Genomic DNA, 18,568 nt, shown 5'->3' with positions numbered 1-18,568 from the left:
CACGTTAGCTGTAAATAAAGTATTGAAGTAATATATATTTACATTTAGGATACTTCTCAACCATATTTGACGTGGTTCGTTTATAACGAACGTTCTAACGTTTAATCGCTTTTGTTTATTTTGAAAGGGTGTCAGAATTTGAAGGCGGAAGTGTCGGTTTAGCCTAGCGCGGATTTTTTTTCTGTGAGTTTCAAGTTGGTCTGTCAGCTTCTTCCTAGCAGTTTAGTGTGTGACTGAAATAGTAGAGCAAGGCTGAAGTCCAGCTGTATACAGAGCAGAAGGCCTGCTGCTGTAGCCTGCACTGGAGGTATTTCCTCTGTAACCCGGACTTAATTAATTCTCTGTTGGGTTCAACGGTGTCGTTAGCCGCTAACGGTGCAGCGTTAGCTGTTCACGCTAATTAGTGGCCTCAACTTTAGCCGATGTAATAAAACAGGAGTGTACGGCCATTAGCTTCGGTGTGGCTTTCAGACAAGAAATGGCGGGAGGCAGAGATCTCATGGACGGTGACCTGGAAGATGGAGAGATCTCTGGGTCCAGCTCGGATACTGAGATGGGACCAGCCACAGCAGCACAAGAAGCTCGACCCCAGGTTCCCCCGGCTTTCTGCGGCCAGTCTTTCCAGAACAGAGCCTATGCTCAGACACTTCCAGCCGCAGCTTATCGCAGCACAGGTAGGACGGCAGAGTCTAGTGACAGTGACCCGGAGTCCTCTGACGAGGAGGCGGCTGTTTGGCGCCGGAAACGCCAGAAAGTGTCCAGTGCTCCACAGCCGCCTGCATGCAGCGCCCGGCTAGGGCCGACCCCTGTGCCCGCCCAGGGGACGACGGGTGGCCGCAAGGTGAATAACATTTGGGGCTCTGTAGTACAAGAGCAGTGCCAGGACGCTATCACTGCAGAACTTGGCATATTTGGCATGGATGGTGTTGGCATGTCCACCAGGAATGTGGAGACTTATAATTTCGTCCTAGCTCGGAAGATAATGGAGAAGGAGAGGGAGATGGAGGCACAGTCAAAGGAAGGAGGAGAAGTGAGCATGCTGGATGCTGAGCTGGAGGAGTACATGAAGGGTAGGGGGTCAGAGGAGAACACAGGAGGTGATGCAAAGAGAAAGAGACCTGCAAAGGAGCGGCTGGGCCCCAGAGCAGAGATGGACATCAAGGGCCGCTATGAGATCACAGAAGGTGACCCAGATGATAAGGTGATAGAGGAGATTGCGTTCAGGCTGCAGGAGCCCAAAAAGGAGCTGATCACTCGAGTTGTCAAAGTAGTTGGCAAGAAAAAAGCCATAGAACTTCTCGGAGAGACCGCCACCCTGGAGGAGAGTGGCGGTGTGTACACCATGGACGGCAGCAGGCGTCGGACACCGGGTGGGGTGTATCTCAACCTGCTGAAGAACACCCCCAGTATCACCAAGGCCCAGATCAAGCAGATATTCTTTGAGGAACAGGTGAAGGAGTACAAGAGCAAGAAGGCTGCCCAGAAGAGGAGGCGACATTTGGTGGCCAAAAAGATGAAGCAGGCCATCGGCACCCTAAACCTGCAGGAGCATGATGACGTCTCCAGAGAGACTTTTGCCAGTGATACCAACGAGGCTTTGGAGTCTCTGGAGGAAGCTGCAGAAGACGAGGAGGCTCAAGAGGAAGCTGCTGTGGGCACTGAGGAGACAGCAGTGGTCTACAACGCTGCAGACCTGGAGGTGTTTTGAAAATAGCCTGCTGTCTGAACAACGATGTTAATGAAACACTGAAAGCACTGAATATGTGATTGATTCAAAATCCACACTGGTGTCCTTTTTTGTTTTTTGTTTGAAACCTTAGCAATAAAAGCAGCGCTTCTGTTAACAAATAGTTACAGCATGAACATGTTGATTGGAGCTTTTGCCGTTCAAATGTTGTTTTGCCTTTTAAAACCAGTCCTTCTCAACAAAATGATGTTGTGCGAGTCAAATTCATAACCATTTGTTGCTGTAAGTGTCATTATACAAACAGGTCTTGAGTTATTACTTTCATGGATGCACCTCGGTCTGGAAAATAATAAAAGTGGTGACTCAGGTAAAAGAATTAAAAAACTGTAGGGTTCTTTTTTTGTGCACTCACTTCCAAACACAAAATAACATAAATGTTATATAAGGTGAGTTTTAGTATCATCAGATCAGGATTCCTGTACTGACATTCATACCAAGTGGGGCTTCTCAAAGAAAACAAAGGCATTGAATGGCTGATGTAAAAGTGCTGAAGTGTCCACTAGATGGCAGCCATGTTCCAACTTCTGCAAGAGTGGAGAGCCCTTTTAGTCCAAGGCTGTATATAGAAAGAACCCTTAACCGTTCCGTACAGCATATATAAAAACGTATAATATAAAAGAATAACTCAAGAATTAAACTGAAAAATGCAAAACTGCATGCATATGAAGTGCTGCCTGCTATAGTAAAGGTTAAACTACCAGGTCACAGGTGTCCTGTTTAATTTGTATAACTCTGGTACAAATGTACACAGTCTGCCTGGCTCAGGCGTGTCAAACATATGGCCTGAGGGCGAGAATCAGGCACACGTGATTATGAAAATGTAAAGGAGAAATTCTGTTTTTACAATGAAAAATAAATATATTCATCCATTGAGCACCACAAATGATAAACGTCCACCACGTTAGACCTTTCACATTTGTCATTCTTTATGCAGGTGGTTAGGACAGAGTGTACTCGTAAATGACATCCTCATCTCCAACTTAAACATCTCTGCACTGATGAAAATGTCAGTTCCTGCTTTTGTTTGGGTTTTTTTTTTGCGACACCACTACTCAACGAGTGGTGTCTTAAACAGGAATCCTAAATGTCAGCTGAAGAATGATGATTTCTACAAGAAAATCCTGAAAAACCATCGGCTCACGCCCTGAAGCTGAAGCACATTTAGGTCATGCATCAGTACAATGATCACACGTCAGCAATTAGTTTTTCACATAAGACCAGGTGGGTTTGGATAGCATTTTTTTCTTTAATACATGAATACACCATTTACAAACTGCACTTTATATTTACTCAGGTTATCTTTGTCTAGTATTAAAATTAGTTTGACAGTTATGCAAAAACCAAACACGTTTGATTCAGAGGAATCAAATATATGTTTGTTTTTTTAGAATTTGTGAAACCTGTGCTGTGCTTTCAACATCTGCAAAGGCCCAAAACCTGAAATCTGAAGACACAAATCTTCGTTGAGGTTCACTAACATTTTGTTTTACAAAGTCTCGCTTCTAAGTGTGAATGGTTGTCTGTCTCTGTGTGTTAGCCCAGGGTGTACCCCGCCTCCTGCCCTAAGACAGCTGGGATAGGCTCCAGCCCCCCTATATATATGTACAAAAAAACCAAGCTCAAGCTCCCAGGCCTCTGGTAGAGGACCCGAGCTTGAGGGTCCTGCAGTATCTTAGCTGTTCCCAGGACTGCGCTCTTCTGGACAGAGATCTCCGATGTTGTTCCCTGGATCTGCTGGAGCCACTCGCCTAGCTTGGGAGTCACCGCACCTAGTGCTCCGATTACCACGGGGACCACCGTTACCTTCACCCTCCACATCCTCTCGAGCTCTTCTCTGAGCCCTTGGTATTTCTCCAGCTTCTCGTGTTCCTTCTTCCTGATATTGCTGTCATTCGGAACCGCTACATCGATCACTACGGCCGTCTTCTTCTGTTTGTCTACCACCACTATGGCCGGTTGGTTAGCCACCACCATTTTGTCCGTCTGTATCTGGAAGTCCCACAGGATCTTAGCTCGGTCATTCTCCACCACCCTTGGGGGCATCTCCCATTTTGACCTCAGGACTTCCAGGTTATACTCGGCACAGATGTTCCTGTACACTATGCCGGCCACTTGGTTATGGCGTTCCATGTATGCCTTGCCTGCTAGCATCTTGCACCCTGCTGTTATGTGCTGGATTGTCTCTGGGGCATCTTTACACAGTCTGCACCTGGGGTCTTGCCTGGTGTGATAGACCCCGGCCTCTATGGATCTTGTGCTCAGAGCTTGTTCTTGTGCTGCCATATATATACATATATATATATACATATATATAGGGTTTTGGAGTTGACGTCACGCCGCAGTGCACTGTGGGATCGCGGCGCCACGTCAGTAGGCCAGGAAGCAGAACAAGCGCACAGTGTTGGAGTGTTGGAATCGGGACTGCCAGAACCATGCTCAAAATCAGCGCAAAAGACTGGGGCTGTAAGGGGCTGTATCGCGACCGATTGTGCCCAGACGCCAAGAGACGGTACTTTGAAAAAATTGCGTGCATCCGTAATGTGGACCCGTATGAAATAAGGAAGTGTAGTGGAAACCCAGACGACCACTGTGACCGCGTTGTGTGGACACAGAGAGACCTTGCTGTGATATGCATCTTCCCTGATGTGGATTTCTGGGAACCGCGCTTAAAGCAAGCACAAGACTTCTTTCGTAAAGTGTGCCTTCCTGAACTTGTTGGGAAATACTTCTCCAAACAACGTGCTGCTCTAAATAACCTGTAATGTTTCATTTTGTGGTTCAAGATTAATGCCAGCTGTGTGTTACCATGTAAATAGTTTGCATTTCATTTTTATGTGATTGCTAAGTACATGTGAACAGATCAAGAATAAAACAAACAAACAAATATACTATTCTTTTTTGTTTTATTAAAACAACTTCACACAAAGTACAACTATTTACAATGTACTGTACATCCAAAAAAACAGCTTTAAGAATACTCAACAGGAGCAAGTGTCATTTGGCCCTGGTTTGACAACAACACTGGGGCACATATTCACCAAAACACAGCAAACCTTAACGATCTTATCAAGAAGTGTTGTCTTCAGCCTCACATGATAAGAGTAATCGGATTGGCATTGTAGTGTGTAACATTTTGAACTTGTTGCGCTAACTACCTATTACTCGCTCAACATGAATTCTCAGGTGGGCAATTGCTCTTGTTTGTTCAACGTCCCTTGCATCAAGTGACAGTAGCCTTTTGTGAAAGCTGGAATCTTGACCTCCGCACACATCATTCCTACAGCATTTCTGATGTCAAAGCCTCTGTCAGCCAATACTACGTCCCCTGGTAACAGCTTTTGAAGAATGCCACATCTCTCTGTGATGTGTTTATCTGATGCACGACCCCCCATCCCCTGGAAATGAAAGAAATAGCTCCATGGGGTGTAATCCCGATGAGGTATTTATGGTGTGTGTACCCTTGTAATGAGAGTATGTTTGTGCACGTGCCTTTAAATTAGATGGTCTTTCTGTTCGAATCTCAAAACAGTCAACAATGTTGGCTACTCGTTTTCCAAAAGTTTCAGTAAACTGTGGAGGCATTGTCGCCTGCAGACAGTGCCTCTCAGGCCAGTGCACCAGTGCTCCTAAGCGGGCATACAAAACATCAATGGTATCGGTGAAGACAGAAGACAGTGTTTTGTGGGACACATCGAATGGATGACAAAGATGCTGGACTGGAAGATCAAGTCTCAGACGCATTAGTGTGAGTAAGAGCATTTGGAAACCTGTCAGTTTCTTCGATATTGGCAGGAAATCTTTGACAGTGTTGAAGAGGGACATTAAGACAGCATAACAATGTAGTCCAGTGTAATATCTTACTTTTTCAGTATCATCCTTTAAGAAACTTTCATTCAGCTCTGTCTTTTGCAACTGTGCTCGAAGCAGTCTGTTCTCCTCTAGCAGCCGGTTTATTTCTGCTCTGCTCTGTTCATTGCACACACAATCCTTCGTCTGCCCTTTAGCTTCCGTGACGCTGTCTGTCCGATGACCACTGTCTGTCCGATGACCACTGTCCACATTTGCAGCTGCTACCTCAACCTCCACTTGTCCAACACAACTGCTGTCCACTGCCTCCATGACATTGTGATTTTGCTGTTGGTCTTCTGTCAGATCTTCATCGATCACTTCTGCACGGGGCACACCTTCAGACTCTGCAGCTGCATAACTGAAGGCCTGTAAGATAAAATTAGACATAAGGTAAATGTACACCAATATTCCAATGACAGGTGTGTTATTCATCTGGAAGTTATGTGCGGATTAGTGTACAGTGATAGCAATTTAGTGCTCTTTTTCGCTGTTTCCGTTGCATACGCCTTGAGTGCTGGTCCAAGTCTGACACAGGTATGTCGCCGTGCCCCATGTGCAGTGTTGGTGCCCAGTCTGGATTTGTTACATCCATTTCATATGCTGGTTTGCCTGCAATAATGCCAAATCATAAGCAACTCAGTCGACATGACGTGGTTCTGCAGCATCACACATTAGCATGTTTTATCTCATTATCTATGACCTCAGCACATTGAAAGTAACACTAAAAGCCTTTCAAGAGTGATATGAATTAATTTAGAACTCACCGGAAAGAAAATGCCGTGAGCAAACCAACAAAAAGCTGGGGATTGCAGAGAACTCGATATCCCCTCGTCTCACCGCTGCAATCCAAGCCTGACGTCTTTGTTTAGTCATATCGGATACATGGGATCCCTCACGTTTCCTCCAGGATGGAAAACGATGAAAAGAGAGCCCATTATCCAGCTTCTTGCCTTCACGATCGTGTGATCTAACGTTGCAACCGACAACACAACACGTACGATCCATAGCTGAAATGGTATCCTTTGGCTGGCCTATATATATATATATATACACATATATATATACACACACACACACACACACACACACACACACACACAATCCTTCGTATATATATATATATATATATATATATATATATATATATATATATATATATATACGAAGGATTGTGTGTGCAATGAACAGGGCAGAGCAGAAATAAACCGGCTGCTAGAGGAGAACAGACTGCTTCAATCATATATATATATATATATATATATATATATATATATATATATATCTGCCAAAGGTGCTACTGATGGGTCAAAGATCAGAGTACACTTTGGCCTATAAATTGATTCCATGGTTTCTATTTTAATGCCAACTGCTTATTTGTACTATGCTTTCATTTCAGAGTGCAATTAAAATAACAAATTTCCCACGTGTGGGACTAATAAAGGTTATCTTATCTTATCTTATCTTAATTAGACATTAAAATGCACCATTTTCAATTTTAAAAAAGTGGAAAAATTGAGGATTTCTAAAAGTTTTGAGTAGTGTAGCTTTTCATTGAGAACTTCCTTTTTCATGACTGTAGCTGCTGAGTGAGGAGTCTTGCTTTCTTAACACTTGTGCTTAAATGTTAGTACTCATTCATTCAAAGTCATGATCAATCTTAGTCTTTCCTGTTTATCTTTCCTGTTTTTTCAAAGCAATTCCCAGATTCTTTGGAGGATTTTCCAGCTAATTAAATTTTTGACAGCACACGGGATTTTCATTGGAATGAAAAAATAAGTGGCTGAAAGCAAAAATGTGAAAAACCAAAACAATAAGATAAAAGAGTCTAAAAGGTTCCATAGTACTGTGTATATGTGTACAGAATATATGCTTAATAAAGCAGGTGTTTCACCTACAGAAGGAGCAGTAAACTAGCGTACAGTTCCAATATTTGCCTAACAAATCCGAGTTCTTACTTGACATAAACATGCCTGAGGAAACAAATGGCCCCCGCTAAAGCAGCTGCATCTAAATCAAAGTAAAAGTATACAGTCTCCCCACACAGCTCTGGGCAAGAATGAAAGCCTTTAATGGTGGTGGTGGATTTGTCAGCTGAAGCTCTTGGAAATGATCATTATCTCTGCTTGTGGCTGCCACATTAAAGGCCCAGTGTGTTGGCAGAAACATGTTTGATAATCCCACCACTTATGGCTGTTTTCATATTTGCTGGCAGATATATCTCCTCTGATAAGCTGTCACTGCGAACATCACGATTCCATGTGGCAATTAGGCAAGCAGATAAGGGTTCACAGAAGGTGCAGAGATCAGTTTCCTGCCATTGACTTTTACTGCCACTTCTTCTGCTCGCAGGCAGGCCGGAGCATGTGAATGCATCGTTTGGTTTAATGGGTAAAGCTGATCAAAGCATGATTTTCAAAGCCTTACTCATATGGAATTGTTACATGCAGTCTCTGGTCTCGGGACCTCTGTATCTGTCACCTGGCAACAAACTTGTTGCCTGGATACAACACGCTGTTTCCACTGGATTAAACAGGACGGGGATTGAAAGACCTGTATCTCACGACAGGCTGGGGTGGAAGTGCTGTGTGATGTTAGCACTGTCACTCCAGCAAATGAAATGTTGAGTGCTGCATATTAGCATGTCTTTGAGATCCACCCACAATCATCCAGCTGTGCTATGAATGAATGGCTCCCTGCCTGCTATGCAAAGACTTTCTTTAATCACTTGACCAGAAGTAAAATGCAGTCTGTGTTTATCAGAGCTAATTTTGGACACGCTGATGGAGAGGCAGAAATGCCACAACCACAATTACACCATGGATCTGCCATCATCCGTCCCATTCCTCTGTTGGACATTCTCAGTCTAACAGACAGTGGCTACAATTTTCACCTTCACTCTTTAACAGTTGCTCAGGGGTATATCAGGTGCCCGTTCAGTGGATTCGAACCCCCAACCTTCCGATCATGGGGCGACCACGCTACCTACTGAGCTATCCAAACCTTTAATTAACGACAGTAAATTAGATAACGTGATCAGAGTGGCTCAACACTTTGGCTGAAGCAAAGGTGAAGAGACAATGGATCACATTCCTACATGTGTATATCAGCTTTGAGGATGGCTTCTCTCCAAATATGATTCTGTTTTCCTCTTTGATTACTGAGAAATATTCTGCACATGGTTTATTACTAGTTTATTTTCTATTCATACCTCATGCGGGGTTCACAGTAACTGGCAACGATTTTCAGATTTTCTATTCTCACGTGCTTTCTAGCAACTTGCAACTTGGGGTTATATGTTGCCTGGAGCAGCTGGGGACTGGACCACCAACCTTCTGACGAGCAGATGAGCTGTTCTACAGAAGCTTAACCTGCCATGCACCTCCTTATTAAAAACCTCATCCAGTGCCACATCAGGGGCCCTGACGTGAAACCCAAACCTCGTCCATCCAAGACTTTGCTCAACCTACATGAAACCTGCCTCCCTCTAAATGTGAATTTTATTTTGAAAATCCAGTCTGTAATCTTAACTATGATCCATCTGTATGTCCACCTGTCTGTCTGCAGTTAAACTCCTACACAGAGCTGTATTTATAGGGAGGCATGTTAGTATCAGAGAGTCCTGACTGTACAGGACAAATGTGCAGCCACATTGTGGTAATGATATGACAGTCCAGTCAAACTAAGCATGATCACAGTGGCCAGAAAAAAGAGGAACAGGCAGATAATACACGTAAAAACTGATAACTTCATCATCACATGACAGAAAATAATAGTTTGTCCAAAAAGGTGGATTTGTCACCAAAGTTACATTTCCGTGTTTTTATCTGAAGTGCTGTAAAATTAGTGTTGATGTATCAAACCAATGAAAGTATAAGTTTGAAAAGCATCATTTAGTTCAGTTCAGTTTTATTTATATAGTGCCAAATTGCAGCAACAGTTTTCTCAAAGCACTTTATATTTTACAATAATACAGAAAACAACAACAACAATCCAATGATCCACCTGAGCAAGCTCTTGGAAACGGGGCGATATCTGTCAGCTCATAGCAAGAGGGTTTCTGACTTTTCTGTGTGAAATTTGAAATTTCTTCCTGGTCTCCTTTGGGTTCTCTGATTTCCTCTCACAGTAACCTAACACGCACATTAGGTTACGTGGTGATCCCAAACTGGCCACAGATACCAGGCATACAAGCACTTCAGGCACCGTATGAATGTAGTTGTGGCCTGTAGTCTAAAGCAGCGGTCCCCAACCTTTTTTGCACCATGGACCGGTTTATGCCCAACAATATTTTCACGGACCGGCCTTTAAGGTGTCGCGGATAAATACAACAAAATAAAACTAGTACCGGTACCGAAAAAAAGAAGATTTATTCATAACACACTGAAAAGACTCAGGAAAACCGAGTTATTGATAAAAACGATAACAAAATAACGCTGAAAACCGATAAAAACCCTGAAAACTATACATTTCACACCTGAGCCTCAACTCTCGCGGCCGGTACCAAACGACTCACGGACCGGTCCGAGGCCCGGGGGTTGGGGACCGCTGCTCTAAAGCATGTTCAGTCAATAGTGAGATTGGAAAAGCTGCCGGTTCATTCCACCACACATTTGACATCATAACTTTACAAAATACATTCAAAATAATAGAAGAAGACAATTGGAAACATTTCCTGATGCTGTTTGAGTAAATGACACGAACTAATCTGGATCCAGTCTCATCCATGTGGATCCACTGACTCAGCTGATGGGTAGTGTGGAGTGAAGTCTTGGTCAGCCTGCAGTGTCAGACACTTAGTAGTCAGGTTTCAGTGGTCAGCTGACTGCAGACTCCATATACCATCACAGTTTAGCGGTTAGTTTAGAACAGAGAGACTATTGGACTCATCAGCTCTCATGCTGCGATACCTTTAGAGTATACAACCAGTGTTGGGGAGTAACGGAATACATGTACCGCCGTTACGTATTTAAAATACAAAATATGAGTAACTGTATTCCGTTACAGTTACCGTTTAAAAAGGTGGTATTCAGAATACAGTTACTTTGTTGAAATAAATGGATTACACTGCGGTACTTTCCTGTTTCATTTTGTCGCGGGTCAGGACTGTTTGGGTTTTGTTTGACAGCTACGTTCTTTTGTTCCAGGCGGCAGCGTTACGGTTGCCATGGTTACAGGGCGACACTCTCTCTCTCTCTGCGACTGTGTGTTTCCTGGGTGAGAGAGCGCCATTTCGTTGTTGTTGTTGTTGTTGTGCTAAGCTAACAGGCAGAATGCTACAAGCATAGCTCTAAAGAATGTAGCATCATGGGCAGTGTAGTCCGTGCTGCTGGGAGAATGGACTGCCATACACGTTATGGGTCTGTGAGCGCGAGGAGGGAGAAAAAGGGGAGTGGAAAACTATGAGTTGTCATCGAGGAAAAACGGGAGCTGGAAGCATGTAAATATAATAATAACCACTGCAGCCAAGAAGAGAGCCTGACGAGCCCAGCTGTAAGTAAGCTGTTAAGACTCGACTGTACACCGTGTTCGTGTTTTCCTCTGAAAACAATAAGTTCCGTTGGAGCAGCCTTTCAACGCCTCTCTCTGTCTCTCGCAAGAAAAGTTGACCCACACAACAAAGTAAAGCTATTTTTCGGCTACGAGCCGACAGGGACCCCGCCGTATTAGTCAGAGGTCCCTTTACTACAGTTCGGAGTCGCGGACCTTCAGTAATAGTAATAAATCACACAGCAATAGTACATTCACGTTGTTGTAAAAAGCATGATAATATATTAAGTAATCCAAAGTATTCAGAATACGTTACTGTCATTGAGTAACGTAACGGAATACGTTACAGAATACATTTTGGGGCATGTAATCTGTATTCTGTAATGGAATACATTTTAAAAGTAACCTTCCCAACACTGTATACAACCAATCATGTGCATACAGAAATATTCAATATGATCTTTGCAGTGTTATCCTTTTATCTCTGCAAACATCTCTGTGAAAAAGCAGATGCTTCACACTCGCGCTCCTTATTTCTCAATAATCTTTAGTTATTGTCACAAGCATTTTTAAGTGTATTTAAGCATTTTTGGGGGGTCATAAGTGAATTTGACCAGTTTTGTAGGTTGATTGAGCTGGCCACAGTGAGTGAGTGTCTGTTTTTGGATCAGCAGTAACCAGCAAAAAACTAAAGAGGATCACTTTTCATATAATTTTAATAATAATAATAATGCTGCCTGAGAACACATTTTTGAGCGAGTACAAAGCCGCTTTGTGTGGATATAACTCCAGTGTCACTGATGCAGAGGTGTGGACTCGAGTCACATGACTTGGACTCGAGTCAGACTCGAGTCATTAATTTTATGACTTAGACTTGAAAAAATGTTCTAAGACTTGTGACTTGACTTGGACTTTTACACCAATGACTTGGGACTTGAATTGGACTTGAACCGGTTTACTTGAAAAGACTTGATATTTTACCCCAAATATAAAATTTAACACGCATATTATATAGAGATTGAAAATGTGACGTCATTCACGGGTAAAACCGCAAAGGATTCTGGGAACTCGTGGCAAGAGGTACTAGCGCACGCAGGCTTTCAATTGAAATCAGTTATACAGCGATAAAAAGAAACACAAAAATGTCAAGAAGCTGTTGTATTATTAACTGCAATAGCCGGTCGCATGACAGCCACGGGAAGCCGACGGGTAAAGAGATCGGTTGTTATCGGATTACGTCGTTGAAGAGAAATTGTTCGAGCCATGTTTCCGAAGTAACAAAGAGGCGACTGGATTGCAGCCATTCAAAGATCAAATATAACGTCCCAGAACCCTCCAGCTCACAGGTTAGTCTGCTCCAAGCATTTACACGAAGGTCAGTCTGCTGTTGTAGTTAATGTGTCATTTTCATAACATAATTGGTGATATAGGTTACAAGCAAGTCTGGCGCTGAACAGAAATTGTCGCGCTATGCTCCTTTATTTATTGTGCATAAATAGTGAATTGTCCTGACACAATATTGTGTTTCGCTTCTGTTATTATGGTACATTGACAAAAACATATACTTTTATTCACAGGATAAAACAGGTTTTTTGTATCACTAATTGCCCAGTACGATTACAACATACAATATTATTGTCACTGCTACATTTCTGTGATGCTACCAGAGATTATTTCCACTGCTAATTAATTACCGTTGAGCTCAAAGGTCCTATTAATAAACTGTTAACGAATGTGTATTTATGACGACGATTTGTGAGACTGGTAAACTTATGATAGGTACGATGGTCTTTCGTTCTACACGGTGCATTTCAAGGTCCTGTACCCATCCGTCGGTAAACTGTACCTGGGCTTGTTGCAGTGACCTGAAGTTACTAAACTTCATGAGTGTATGCACTCACTCCAAGAACCGTATAATTATAAATATGCATATAAATATGCTACGATGAGATAGCTGACTTCATCTAACTAGCAAATGTTTTCCAGGCTACGTTGGTGATGCAGTTTTTTTTAATGTGTATGATATTTTTGTCATGCGATTTTAAAGCCGGTCCTACAACCGCATCCAAGAATAACATGCAGCTTATCTCAGAACTGTCGGTGAAAATTATTCTTGGAGCTAGGTTTAATTGAGCTGCATTTTAAAGAGGTGCAATTTCACAATTTGTGTATATTTTCTAAGTTCACTATTTTGTCATGTGTTGAGAAAAACACAGATTTAAAAATTACATGGTCTAATATTTACATTTAGCATAACTGCAACATGCTTTTTTTCGTTTTTTTTTTTTAAAGACTCGAAAGGACTTGAAATTCAAAGTTTCAGACTTGTGACTTGACTCAGACTTTTACACCAGTGACTTGAGACTCGACTCTGACTTGCCTGACATTACTTGAGACTTGACTTGAGACTTGAGGATAAAGACTTGAGACTTACTTGAGACTTGCAAAACAATGACTTGGTCCCACCTCTGCACTGATGTCCTTTCATGCAGCCATTGATCAGCTGTTACTGGCATCTTCTGATGCATTTCCTTTCAGTGATGTTCCTCAGGGGTGACGTGGGAGGCCTCTTTTAAGCAGCCAACTATATCAGTGCTATTTATGACTGTCTCATTACAAAGCTTCAAACATGTGCGACATAACTGCGATCAAAGGCTTGACTTGAATACTCAGACATACAGTGGGTCAACACTTCTGCTGTGTCATGGGAAGACCTAAATTACAATTTCACAAGACAAAAATATCTCTCTTGATTTGTGTAAGAAAGGAAATCTGAGTTGGTGGTTTTGGGCGGGTGTCGCTCAGTTGGAAGAACACAGCCGACACAGCCGAGGTCAGCAGTTTGATTACAGCTGCAGCTTCGTATTCAGATATGAGTGGAGGTATATTAGTGGGCACTGAGTGTGAATGGGTCTGATGTGTGAGTGAAATTCCCACAGTTAACTAAAGATCAGTGGCTATTATGGAACTGTACCTCACACACAAGCAGTCCCGTGTGAGAGACCAGGCACATGGACTGTAGCACAGGACAGTCACTTAGAGATAGGGTGAGAAGTTCGGCCATCCGGGAGGGGCTCAGAGTAGAGCAGCTGCTGCTCCACATGGAAAGGAGCCAGCTGAGGTGGTTCGGGCATCTGACAAGGATGCCCCCTGGGCGCTTCCTGGGTGAGGTGTTCCAGGCATGTCCCACCGGGAGGAGGCCCCGGGGCAGACTCAGGACACGCTGGAGAGATTATATCTCTCGGCTGGCCTGGGAACGCCTTGGTATTCCCCCGGATAAGCTGGAGGAGGTGGCTGGGGAGAGGGAGGTCTGGGCCTCTTTGCTTAGGCTGCTGCCCCCGCGACCCGGCCCCGGACAAAGCGGATGAAGATGGATGGATGGATGGATGGATGGATGGATGGATGGATGGATGGATTTGATTCTGATTCACAAGGTCCTGAATCGATTTGATCCACAATTCGATTTGATTCAATTCGATTCGATTCGATTCGAATCTGGGAATTTTTGCCTCAAACAGTCAGAAATATTATAATTCAGATCATGCATCAGTACATTCCCATATTTTTGTATCTATAGAAACAAAGCTGACACTTGTGAGACTTTATCAAAGGTGTGAGCATCACAGCAGATGCCTTTGTGTCAAAGTAGCTGAAGATAAAACAGAAAAACATGAAGGTGATTTTCCTGGCCTGGATTTTATAAAAAGATTCTGCATTAGATCAAAAAAGAAAGAAAACCATGAATCAACACATGAACATTACCTGATGCTGCTGAAGTGAAGCAGAGCAAAGTTACAGAGGTTTGATTAGAGACACAGCTGAGAGTTTTGCAATTATGCATAATTTAAAAAGTTTACATTTGATCAGTAGCCTATTGAACAGCAGAAATTAGGGTTTGTTGGAAGTAAGTAAAAGGAAAAAAACAGCGGCCGACAGCCTGTAAACAACGGCAGACTTGTGTAACAAGCAAGTTAATAATGCAGAAAACAGATTTTTAGACGGGAAACTGTTCTTGAAGTACACTGAGTGTCATGATTCGGCTGTGTGCAGGCTGGATGAGGACCCAATCGCAAACTCACGGAGGCAGGAATTAACTCAAAATTCACAGCTTTATTGTTGGAGAGCAAAACCATACAAACTAAACTGGGAAACTATAACGTAATAGACGGAGAAACACACGGCCATGAATGAGGGAGAACGCGACACAGAACAGAGGGAGACGCGGACATAAATACACAGAGGGTTAACGAGGGAAGTGGGAGCACGGCTGACACAGATAATCGTAACGAGACAGGGCAGGAGTGAACGCAACATGACGCATACTGACGAGAGACTGTCAAAGTAAAACAGGAAGTACACAGAGGTTCAGACAGGAGGAGAGAGAGCACAGACATAACGGGCTGGGGAAAACATTGAATAAAACACAAGGAGGGGAGACGAGGGCTCACAGATACACAGAGGGGCACACAGGGGGTAAAAGTCACAAGGGGAAGTCAAATAAGGAACAACTTAACAGAACAACCTAGAAACCAGGACATAAATAAAGAACAAAACACAAAACACACAAAAACTAAGAATACTGTGCCAACATGGCCCAGGATCATGACACTGAGAGAGAGAGAGAGCTGTGCATGAAGTGTAATTTTATTGTGGTGGAAGCAAAACAGAAAAGTCAGAGGGAATAGTGATGGGATTTCCAGCTCTTTTTAGAGAACCGGCTCTTCAGGTTGTTTTGTTGCTTTAATTAATTTATTATTAACAATAATTTTAAATTATGCACAAAAGGAATTACTAATGTAAAAAAGTGGTTTTATTTATATATGTTTATATATAAATATATGCGGTGGCCCCTAGAGACAAAACACGTACAAACTACAAAACACATTTCTAGCGTTAACTGAACTTCAAAACAGAGCTACTAGATCACTTAAATTACACAATTGAAAGCATATGTGTATTGTTTGTGTATTTATACACAAGCATTCATATATATTCAAATAATTTAAAAAAATGTTCATTTACCTGTTATTACCACACACCAAATCCGGTCGTTGGTACTTCCTGGCTTGTGTAGCCACGAGGTAACAAAAGCTCAACACTGCCCCCTAGCATCCTGGAGCATTTCTGTTGTGTTTTGTACGTGTTTTGTCTGTAGGAGCCACCGTAAATATACTTTTATTTATTCACTCCACATAAAATCTAATAAATAAATCATATAATACAAAAACCAACTATTCACATTTCAACTTTTAACTATTTAAATTTTCAGCTCTTTCCTTTTAAACAAATTTAAAGTGAAACAACACAAAACACTGCAAACCACAACACAATTAAATATAAACTAAAATATGAAAACAAAAAGAACATGCATGTTCTCTGTCATATGAACCTGCATGAATAAACTTTCTGAATCCTTTATCATCCGCAACTGAAAATAGCTGTGGATGATTACTATAGAGATTGACAGACCACGTGACTTTCGCTCATTGCATGCCGTGAACTCGTGGCAAAACAATCCAAGTACCTGCATCAAATGCAAGCATTTGCAGCACCACAAAACGTTCATTCTTCGGTTCCAATAAATTCTTGCTTTTTCTTTGCCGCCCAAAAAGTTATGTACAAAACGAAGGAGAACAATGCCGGTCCGTACAAAGACAGACTTGATGAAAGTCAAAGAAAAGATACGAGGAAAAAAAATCAAACCAGTGAAAGTGTTAGACCCTTACGAGCACACAGAGGGACAAAATACGTTAGCGTGCTGCCCAACTTTCACCAGCTCATATTTATAATTATACGGTTCTTGGAGTGAGTGCATACACTCATGAAGTTTAGTAACTTCAGGTCACTGCAACAAGCCCAGGTACAGTTTACCGACGGATGGGTGCAGGACCTTGAAATGCACCGTGTAGAACGAAAGACCATCGTACACATCATAAGTTTACCAGTCTCACAAATCGTCGTCATAAATACACATTCCTTAACCGTTTATTAATAGGACCTTTGAGCTCAACGGTAATTAATTAGTAGTGGAAATAATTTCTGGTAGCATCACAGAAATGTAGCAGTGACAATAATACTGTATGCTGTAATCGTACTGGGCAATTAGTGATACAAAACAACTGTTTTACCCTGTGAATAAAAGTATATGTTTTTGTCAATGTACCATAATAACAGAAGCGAAACACAATATTGTGTCAGGACAATTCACTATTTATGCACAATAAACAAAGGAGCGACAATTTCTGTTCAGCGCCAGACTTGCTTGTAACCTATATCACTAATTATGTTATGAAAATGACGCATTAACTACAACAGCAGACTGACCTTCGTGTAAATGCTTGGAGCAGCCTAACCTGTGAGCTGGAGTGTTCTGGGACGTTATATTTTGTCTTTGAATGGCTGCAATCCAGTCGCGTCTTTGTTACTTCGGAAACATGGCTCGAACAATTTCTCTTCAACGACGTAATCCGATAACAACCGATCTCTTTACCCGTCGGCTTCCCGTGGCTGTCATGCGACCGGCTATTGCAGTTAATAATACAACAGCTTCTTGACATTTTTGTGTTTCTTTTTATCGCTGTGTGACTGATTTCAATTAAAAGCCTGCGTGCGCTAGTACCTCTTGCCACGAGTTCCCAGAATTCTTTGCGGTTTTACCCCTGAGTGACGTCACATTTTCAATCTCTATACCTTTCTAATGTGACGTTGTTGTCCCTGGCTCTTTCTCTCTCTCTCCCTCCCGCTCTGTTCCTGTGCTACTGCCAGTGTAACTACCGCCCCTCCCCCCTCTGCCCAGCAAAGCACAAGACTGCGTGAGGAGTGAAGCGGGAAAAAAGTGCGAGAGAGAGGGTGAGAACCCCCCCACGGCTCCCAATAAGGAGTTGGCATCGTTCACTTCAAAGAGTCAGAACTAAGAGCCGTTTCGTTCGCAACAGACACATCACTACTATCACTAACGATGTGTTCACACCGAACGCGATGGACGCGAATAGAGCGTCAGGTTTACATGTAAAGTCAATGGAAAGGCGCGATGACGCGCGATTGCGGGTCCCGCGAAAATTCGGAAGCAGATTTGCGTCGCGAAAACGCCAAAACGCGTGAAACGCGCGTCAGTGTAGCGCGTCTGGCGTGTTTGACTCGCGAATAAAACCACGCGCGTGAGTTTTTGTGTTGCATTTTGTGCATACGCGCGTTTCGCGTCTACCGCTCGAGTTGGAAAAATCTGAACTCCAGCATCAAATCGCGCCGCGACAACCAATCAGGAGCCTGGTGACGTGGCTGTTACCTAGGTCAAAGGGGCAGATCCAGCCAAAGCCTTTCATACTTCAATGGAGGGGAAGGCTAATCAATGCGGTAGCGAACAACTCGGAGCTGTACAACACCAGCTGCTTTCAGTACCGAGACAGGAATAAAAAGGACCGAGCTTGGAGGAAGATATGTGAAGAGATCGGGCAACCTGGTAAGTTCATTCATTTCTCTTTTGAA

The 18,568-nt window shown here is 42.8% G+C and overlaps 1 protein-coding gene and 1 pseudogene across 1 annotated transcript; one reads left to right on the top strand and one right to left on the bottom strand.

Annotated features, from left to right (window-relative positions):
* The first annotated feature begins 124 nt into the window (after nt 1–124).
* Nucleotides 125–2,452, top strand: phax (phosphorylated adaptor for RNA export). The gene has a single exon (XM_004576183.3). It carries the CDS (start codon nt 479–481, stop codon nt 1,706–1,708), a length of 1,230 nt encoding a protein of 409 aa, XP_004576240.2. The 5' UTR covers nt 125–478; the 3' UTR covers nt 1,709–2,452.
* Nucleotides 2,453–4,633: 2,181 nt separating this feature from the next.
* LOC143413316 (uncharacterized) lies at nt 4,634–5,952 on the bottom strand (annotated as a pseudogene).
* Between the last annotated feature and the right edge of the window lie 12,616 nt (nt 5,953–18,568).

The sequence above is a fragment of the Maylandia zebra genome, linkage group LG17 (assembly GCF_041146795.1).
Source record: "Maylandia zebra isolate NMK-2024a linkage group LG17, Mzebra_GT3a, whole genome shotgun sequence".
NCBI lineage: Eukaryota > Metazoa > Chordata > Actinopteri > Cichliformes > Cichlidae > Maylandia > Maylandia zebra.
Note: the sequence above shows the minus strand (reverse complement) of the source record. Positions and strands in the feature narration are given on the sequence as shown.